This window comes from Salvelinus alpinus, chromosome 25 (assembly GCF_045679555.1).
Source record: "Salvelinus alpinus chromosome 25, SLU_Salpinus.1, whole genome shotgun sequence".
NCBI lineage: Eukaryota > Metazoa > Chordata > Actinopteri > Salmoniformes > Salmonidae > Salvelinus > Salvelinus alpinus.
The window spans coordinates 17,389,947-17,399,198 of record NC_092110.1 but is presented as its reverse complement, the minus strand read 5'-3'; the positions used below and the strand labels follow the sequence as shown (position 1 = coordinate 17,399,198).

The following is a 9,252-nucleotide window of genomic DNA, read 5'->3' as shown; positions in this document are numbered from 1 at the left end:
TTTACACTGTATTGTCTGGGCTCCCGAGTGGCGCAGCGGTCTAAGGAACTGGGAGCCCCAAAGGGCTGCGCACAATTGACCCAGCGTTGTCCGGGTTTAGCCGGGGTAGGCTGTCATTGTCAATAAGAATTTCTTCCTAACTGACTTGCCTAGTTAAATAAAATAAAAATGTTTTTGTCTAGTTTGCCTATTTAACGTTCTCGACATGGAGGCACATTGTTTTGTGGATATGTTGCAGTAATTGTTTGAAAAGGTGTCAGCGCGTCAGTGAAAATAGTTCGCCAAAAAGCAAGTGTGTTAACCGTTTCCCCCTGCATACTGGGAAACCTAGATGTACACCGCAGAGATCCCCCGACGCCTATATTAAGGAGCGTGTTGTGTGTGGTGATACGCATGCGTTATCACACCCCGGGAGCCTGCAGAATGCAGCGCTTCGGAGGCGCGCGTCTGTGCCACAGTGCGCTCTCAGCAGCTGAAGCGCAGTGTTACAATGAGCTTCTCCATCCCACCGGCTAATACCCACCCACACTGCCGTCCTCCGATAAGCAGCATCAAAACCGCCAACCACCTCACAACCACCGCCTGGCCCCAGGATGCCCGGGGGAAAGAGAGGGCTTGTGGCACCGCAGAATACTTTTTTGGAAAACATTGTCCGGCGCTCAAGTGGTAAGCAATGTACCTGTTCGTGGGTTTCCATAACAAACAGCTTTAAATAGTTTGGATGATTGCCTTCCTTTTTTTTTTCAAAAGATAATTCTAGTCTATTCATAGTCTAATCATTGTTTTTTATATGACTTGCCTTTATTGTTAAAATTATCTGGTAGTTTGTTTACAAAGTTTAATCGATGACGTCATGCCAAGGCGATTTGGTGTTCATCATGGTAGTGCATAGGCTGCTGAATTTGATATACTGCCAGTCATGTTGCACGGAAATTATATTTCATTGAGGTCAATATAAAATATATTTATTTTCAGATATCATGTAAATTGTTTTAGTGATTATTTGTAAGTTCATTTGTAGGCCATATCAAAAATAGATAACAATAGCTTAATTTGCAATCCATTTAGCAATCATTAGACTACTCTCTTATATTTATTTGGCTATTTGTGGTGTGTGTATATCACTTCTTGGCAAAGTGTTCAGCTATAGGCTTTATACATTTGCAGTAAAAAGAATCAGCATGCAGGATGCAGTAAAATTTATGTCATTACTTAAAGGGGCAATCTGCAATTGCTACATACATTTTGGGATTTATAAATGAATGATTTGTACTCATTGATTCTTGAAGAATATAACTTATAAATGCCGCATGAGCTTAGTTCAACTGTTGTACCCCATCACAACCCAAAATATAAGCTTGTTTTACTCCAATGTTTCTAAACAAAGTAAATGTAAACAAACATTTACAAAGTAAATGTAGCCTCAAAACATGGTTAAAACTATAATTATGAAATCATGGATGATCAGTCCTCGCATGCTTTGCTCTGTCTATAAATTGTTATTTCTCTCCAAGTTTCTGCGTACAGAAACGTGATGATCCATATTGTGCTATTAACAACCTGAGAAATGAATCACTCTCTTGTCTATCAGCGAAACCCCAGTGAAACTGCAGCAGCTGAGGTATAGAATCTCTAATGCAGAGAAGCTGCTGTGGACTTGGCAGCAGAGTTAAGACATATGTGCTGTAAACTCTCCCTCTCTGATTAACTTATGGTTGTTGTTGTGGACGTAGGACAAGCTACTGAGTGTAGTGTCATAATTATATGGACCACAAAAGAGCGAGACATTTGATGGACACGTCATCACTGTGTTAGGCTTCATTGTGTGGGGTCACTCTCATCACGCATCGCCAATGGGTTGTGACAGACCATCTGAGTGTTTGCAGACATTTTACACCAGAGCCATCCCCCTCACCACACACCTGTTTACTTCGACCTTTCCTCACAGAGACCAGCTTCCTCCTGGGGAACGCCCAGATCGTGGGGTGGCCTGTAGTATACAGTAATGATGGATTCTGCAAGCTCTCTGGGTTCCACAGGGCTGAGGTTATGCAAAAGAGCAGCACTTGCAGGTAAGGATGGTTGTTGTATGGTAATATAGTAATTATTTTATTATGCCCCTTTGTATGTGTACTGTATCTGCCGTTATAGATGACCACTAAACCACTGTAGAATACTTTGAAAAGTGCCTTCATTAAAGTGAAGTAAGTCAGTTTATCACCTGAGCTGTCTGAACATCACATTGCAAGAGACTCACTGAATCTGGTGTTCCACTAGTACTGAATGAGTCCATGTACTGCCTGCTGCTTATAGAAAGAGTTTCAAATGGAACAAATGACTGTTGCAAAGGGAAACCAGTCAGTCCCCCCAAGGTGAGGCCATCTTTAAAATACAACTCCAAAAGCTTCACTTGAGGTTTTCCTGGCCTTCGACCAGGGCTAAGGGCTTGTTAAGCCTGGGGCTAAAGTCGTCCTTAACATGTGATTCTATGGGAGTGGAGGAGCATTGGCCTTAAAGGGTAGGTAGCATAAATGTAACCACATGTAACATATGGATTTTCATTAGAATACACATCAAAGGACCTCCCGAGTGGCGCAGTGGTCTAAGGCACTGCTTCACAGTGCTACAGACCCGGTGTCATTCCCGGGCTGTGTCACAACCAGCTGTGATCGGGAGTCCCATAGGGCGGCGCACAATTGGCCCAGCATCATACGGCTTAGGGGAGGGTTTGGTCATTTATTTGGCTCATCGCGCTCTAGCGACTCCTTGTGCCGGGCCGGGCGCCTGCAGGCCGACCATGGTTGTCAGTTGAAAAGTGTTTCCTCCGACACATTGGTGCGGCTGGCTTCCGGGTTAAGCTGCAGGTGTTAAGAAGCGATGTTTGGCGGTTCATGTTTCAGAGGACGCATGACTTGACCTTCGCCTACGATCCTGTTAGGGAGTTGTAGCAATGAGACAAGATCGAAAAAGGGGGTACATTTAAAAAAAGAATAATTTAAAAAAGAATTTGCATCAAAAGTCCCAGCGCAAAGTTACACCTCACTTTTTTTACCCCTTCTAGTTATTACATAAAACTGATCCGAATGATGAAGAATGACGAAATCAGTCTGGAAAAAACATTTGTGGGGTGTGATGTAATATGGAGGTCCTGGCAAGCCAGCCTATTCCCTATAATGTGAACTCCAACATAAATAACTTTGTTTGCACTCTACAGCCAACTTAAAAGCAAATATTGTATGAATACATTGTTACAAGTCAGCTTGTAAGATTTCTAACCAACTAGCCTGCTAACATTAGCCCTACTAGCCTTCTAACGTTATCCCTACCAGCCTCCTAACATTAGCCCTACTAGCCTTCTAACGTTATCCCTACCACCCTGCTAACATTAGCCCTACTAGCTTTCTAACGTTATCCCTACCACCCTGCTAACATTAGCCCTACTAGCCTTCTAACGTTATCCCTACCACCCTGCTAACATTAGCCCTACTAGCCTTCTAACGTTATCCCTACCACCCTGCTAACATTAGCCCTACTAGCTTTCTAACGTTATTCCTACCAGCCTGCTAACGTTACATTAGCACTTCCTGAGTCAGCAAGTTGCTATCAACAACTAGCTCACAGATACATTAAAATAAAACCAATGTTTTTGTAATACATAACCACAGCTAACCAGTTATCAGAGAATTGTAAGGGAGTGTGTACGCTTATTACTATGAAATTATTAACGGGGCTATAAATCAGCATGAAACTGTAAAATAGTTACAATTATAACTACGATCAACTTATGGGCAATTAAGTTCTCAAAATATCAGGCAATGTATTCTTAGAGACAGTAGATATCTTTACAAAACAAAGATATATTTGTTTGCAAGTGCATCGGTCATGTTGTACCGACGGTGACTATTAAAACCTTCCCCAACCAGAAACCATGGATTGATTGAACTGACAGCGTGAACCACTGCTTTTAATCATGGCAAGGTGACCGGAAACATGCCCGAATACAAACAGTGTAGCTATTCACTCCGCAAGGCAATCAAACAAGCTAAGCGTCAATATAGAGAGAAAGTAGAGTCGCAATTCAATGGCTCAGACACGAGACATGTGGCAGGGTCGACAGTCAATCACGGATTACAAAAAGAAAACCAGCCCCATCGCAGACCGATGTCTTGCTCCCAGACAAACTTAACAACTTCTTTGCTCACTTTGAGGACAGTACAGTGCCACTGACACGGCCCGCTGCCAAAACCTGCGGGCTCTCCTTCACCGCAGCCAATGTGAGTAAAACATTTAAACGTGTTAACCCTCGCAAGGCTGCCGGCCCAGACGGCATCCCGAGCCGCGTCCTCAGAGCATGCGCAGACCAGCTGGCTGGTGTGTTTACTGACATATTCAATCAATCCCTATCCCAGTCTGCTGTTCCTACATGCTTCAAGAGGGCCACCATTGTTCCTGTTCCCAAGAAAGCTAAGGTAACTGAGCTAAACGACTATCGCCCCGTAGCACTCACTTCCGTCATCATAAAGTGCTTTGAGAGACTAGTCAAGGATCATATCACCTCCACCCTACCTGACACCCTAGACCCACTCCAATTTGCTTACCGCCCCAATAGGTTCACAAACAACGCAATCGCTATCACGCTGCACTCTGCCCTAACCTGTCTGGACAAGAGGAATTCCAAATGTTCATTGATGACAGCTCAGCATTTAACACCATAGTACCCTCCAAACTCGTCATTAAGCTCGAGATCCTGGGTCTCGACCCTGCCCTGTGCAACTGGGTCCTGGACTTTCTGACGGGCTGCCCCCAGGTGGTGAGTGTAGAAAACAACATCTCCACCCCGCTGATCCTCCGCACTGGAGCTCCACAAGGGTGTGTTCTCAGCCCTCTCCTGTACTCCCTGTTCACTCATGACTGCGTGGCCATGCATGCCTCCAACTCAATCATGAAGTTTGCAGACGACACTACAGTGGTAGGCTTAATTACCATCAACGACGAGACGGCCTACAGGGAGGAGGTGAGGGCCCTCGGAGTGTGGTGTCAGGAAAATAACCTCACAGTCAACGTCAACAAAACAAAGGAAATGATTGTGGACTTCAGGAAACAGCAGAAGGAGCACCCCCCCCCCTATCCACATCGACGGGACAGTAGTGGAGAAGGTGGAAAGTTTTAAACTCCTCGGCGTACACATCACGGACAAACTGAAATGGTCCACCAACACAGACAGCGTGGTGAAGAAGGCGCAACAGCACCTCTTCAACCTCAGGAGGCTGAAGAAATTTGGCTTGTCACCAAAAACACTCACAAACTTTTACAGATGCACAATCGAGAGAATCCTGTCGGGCTGTATCACCGCCTGGTACGGCAACTGCTCCGTCCACAACCGTAAGGCTCTCCAGTGGGTAGTGAGGTCTGCACAACGCATCACCGGGGGCAAACTACCTGCCCTCCAGGACACCTACACCACTTGATGTCACAGGAAGGCCAGAAAGATCATCAAGGACAACAACCACCCGAGCCACTGCCTGTTCACCCCGCTATCATCCAGAAGGCGAGGTCAGTACATATGCATCAAAGCTGGGGCCGAGAGACTGAAAAACAGCTTCTATCTCAAGGCCATCAGACTGTTAAACAGCCATCACTAATATTGAGTGGCTGCTGCCAACATACTGACTCAAATCTCTAGCCACTTTAATAATTAAAAAGTGGATGTAAGAAATATATCACTAGTCACTTTAAACAATGGCACTTTATATTTGGCTCATCGCGCTCCAGCGAGTCCTTGTGGCGGGCCGGGAGCCTGCAGGCTGACTTCGGTTCTTAGTTGAACGGTGTTTCCTTCGACACATTGGTGCAGCTGGCTTCCCGGTTAAGCCAGCGGGTGTTAAGAAGCGCGGCTTGGCGTGTCATGTTTTGGAGGACACATGACTTGACCTTCACCTCTCCCGAGCCAGTTGGGGATTTGCAGCGATGAGACAAGATCAGAAATCACAAAATTGATTACGTTGGATTATGTTGGAGAGGCTTCCATTGTGGGGTATGCATGGATGTCCGAGCTGTTTGCTACTGGTTTAAAAAGACAGCTCGGTGCATTCGGCGTGTCAATACTTCTTACAAAAACAAGTAGTTATGTTCTGTTCTGTTAGACAGGTAACTCTTTATCCACAATATAGCATGGGGATGTAAAGCCATAACACATACTTTTTTCCAGCAGTAGACTATGATCGATAATGTCAAAAGCTGCACTGAAGTCTAACAAAACTGCTCCCACAATCTTTTACTATCAATTTCTCTCAGCCAATCGTCAGTCATTTGTGTTTGTGCCGTGCATTTTGAATGTCCTTCCCTATAAGCATGCTGAAAGTCTGTTGTCAATTTGTTAACTGTAAAATAGCATTGTATCTGGTCAAACACAATTTTTTCAAGAAGTTTACTAAGGTTTGGGACAGGCTGATTGGTCGGCTATTTGATTAACTTAGGCCAGGGCAATTGTTCACACACAGTGCATTCCAAAAGTATTCAGACTTCTAAAAACCTGGTTTTGCTTTGCCATTATTGGGTATTGTGTGTAGATATATGAGGGGGAAAAAACAATTGAATCCATTTTAGAATAAGGCTGTAACAACAAAATGTGGAAAAATTCAAAGGGTCTGAATACTTTCCAAATGCACTGTATTGTGCACATAAATGGAGGGTACTTTGTACACTCTCATAACATCTTCCACTGCATGTGTGAAGATTGTGATCGCACAGATCAAATCAAATCAAAGTTTATTTGTCACGTGGGCCGAATACAACAGGTACAGTGAAATGCTTACTTACAGGCTCTAACCAATAGTGCGGAAAAAAAGGTGTGTGTGTGTGTAGGTAAGTAAAGAAATAAAACAACAGTAAAAATACATTTGAAAATAACAGTAGCAAGGCTATATACAGACACCTGTTAGTCAGGCTTATTGAGGTAGTATGTACATGTAGGTATGGTTAAAGTGACTATGCATATTTGATGAACAGAGAGTAGCAGTAGTGTAAAAAGAGGGGTTGGCGGGTGGTGGGACACAATGCAGATAGCCCGGTTAGCCAATGTGTGGGAGCACTGGTTGGTCGGGCCAATTGAGGTAGTATGTACATGAATGTTTAGTTAAAGTGACTATGTATATATGATAAACAGAGAGTAGCAGCAGCGTAAAAGAGGGGTTGGGGGGGGGGGACACACAATGCAAATAGTACGGGTAACCATTTGGTTACCTGTTCAGGAGTCTTATGGCTTGGGGGTAAAAACTGTTGAGAAGCCTTTTTGTCCTAGACTTGGCACTCCGGTACCGCTTGCCATGCGGTAGTAGAGAGAACAGTCTATGACTGGGGTGGCTGGGGTCTTTGACATTTGACATTTTTAGGGCCTTCCTCTGACACCGCCTGGTGTAGAGGTCCTGGATGGCAGGCAGCTTTGCCCCAGTGATGTACTGGGCCGTACGCACTACCCGCTGAAGTGCCTTGCGGTCGGAGGCCGAGCAATTGCCGTACCAGGCAGTGATGCAACCGGTCAGGATGCTCTCGATGTTGCAGTTGTAGAACCTTTTAAGGATCTCAGGACCATTGCCAAATCTTTTTAGTTTCCTGAGGGGGAATAGGCTTTGTCGTGCCCTCTTCTCGACTGTCTTGGTGTGTTTGGACCATTCTAGTTTGTTGTTGATGTGGACACCAAGGAACTTGAAGCTCTCAACCAGCTCCACTACAGCCCCGTCGATGAGAATGGGGGCGTGCTCGGTGCTCCTTTTCCTGTAGTCCACAATCATCTCCTTAGTCTTGGTTACATTGAGGGATAGGTTGTTATTCTGGCACCACCCGGCCAGGTCTCTGACCTCCTCCCTATAGGCGGTCAGTTGACTGTTGTGTCATCAGGAAACTTAATGATGGTGTTGGAGTCGTGCAGTCATGAGTGAACAGGGAGTACAGGAGGGGACTGAGCAAGCACCCCTGCACACACCCCCGTGTTGAGAATCAACGTGGCGGATGTGTTGTTACCTACCCTTACCACCTGGGGGCAGCCCGTCAGGAAGTCTAGGATCCAGTTGCAGAGGGAGGTGTTTAGTCCCAGGTTCCTTAGCTTAGTGATGAGCTTTGAGGGTACTATGGTGTTGAACGCTGAGCTGTAGTCAATGAATAGCATTCTCACGAAGTGTTCCTTTTGTCCAGGTGGGAAAGGGCAGTGTGGAGTGCAATAGAGATTGCATCATCTGTGGATCTGTTTGGGCGTTATGCAAATTGGAGTGGGTCTAGGGTTTCTGGGATAATGGTGTTGATGTGAGCCATTACCAGCCTTTCAAAGCACTTCATGGCTACGAATGTGAGTGCTACGGGTCTGTAGTCATTTAGGCAGGTTGCCTTTGTGTTCTTGGGCACAGGGACTATGGTGGTCTGCTTGAAACATGTTGGTATTACAGACTCAATCAGGGACATGTTGAAAATGTCAGTGAAGACACCTGCCAGTTGGTCAGCACATGCCCGGAGCACACGTCCTGGTAATCCGTCTGGCCCCGCAGCCTTGTGTATGTTGACCTGTTTAAAGGTCTTACTCACGTCGGCTACGGAGAGCGTGATCACACAGTCGTCCGGAACAGCTGATGCTCTCATGCATGCCTCAGTGTTGCTTGCCTCGAAGCGAGCATAGAAAAGATTTAGCTCGTCTGGTAGGCTCGTGTCACTGGGCAGCTCGCGGCTGTGCTTCCCTTTGTAGTCTGTAATAGTTTGCAAACCCTGCCACATCCGACGAGCGTCAGAGCCGGTGTAGTATGATTCAATCTTAGCCCTGTATTGACGCTTTGCATGTTTGATGGTTCGTCGCAGGGCATAGCTGGATTTCTTGTAAGCTTCCGGGTTAGAGTCCCGCACCTTGAAAGCGGTAGCTCTACCCTTTAGCTCAGTGCGAATGTTGCCTGTAATCCATGGCTTCTGGTTGAGGTATGTACGTACAGTCAGTGTGGGGACGACGTCCTCGATGCACTTATTGATAAAGCCAGTGACTGATGTGGTGTATTCCTCAATGTCATCGTAAGAATCTCGGAACATGTTCCAGTCTGTGATAGCAAAACAGTCCTGTAGTTTAGCATCTGCTTCATCTGACCACTTTTTTATAGACCGAGTCACTGGTGCTTCCTGCTTTAATTTTAGCTTGTAAGCAGGAATCAGGATGATAGAGTTGTGGTCGGATTTACCAAATGGAGGCCGAGGGAGAGCTTTGTATGCGTCTCTGTGTGT

The 9,252-nt window shown here is 45.6% G+C and overlaps 1 protein-coding gene across 1 annotated transcript in view; it reads left to right on the top strand.

The window, feature by feature from the left end:
• The first annotated feature begins 463 nt into the window (after positions 1 to 463).
• kcnh5b (potassium voltage-gated channel, subfamily H (eag-related), member 5b) overlaps positions 464 to 9,252 on the top strand; it is a 102,006-nt gene continuing 93,217 nt past the window's right edge. The window contains exons 1-2 of the mRNA XM_071365885.1: positions 464 to 666; positions 1,949 to 2,072. Coding sequence (XP_071221986.1) covers positions 594 to 666; positions 1,949 to 2,072 — 197 coding nt within the window. The 5' untranslated portion in view covers positions 464 to 593. The remainder of the gene's footprint in view (positions 667 to 1,948; positions 2,073 to 9,252) is intronic.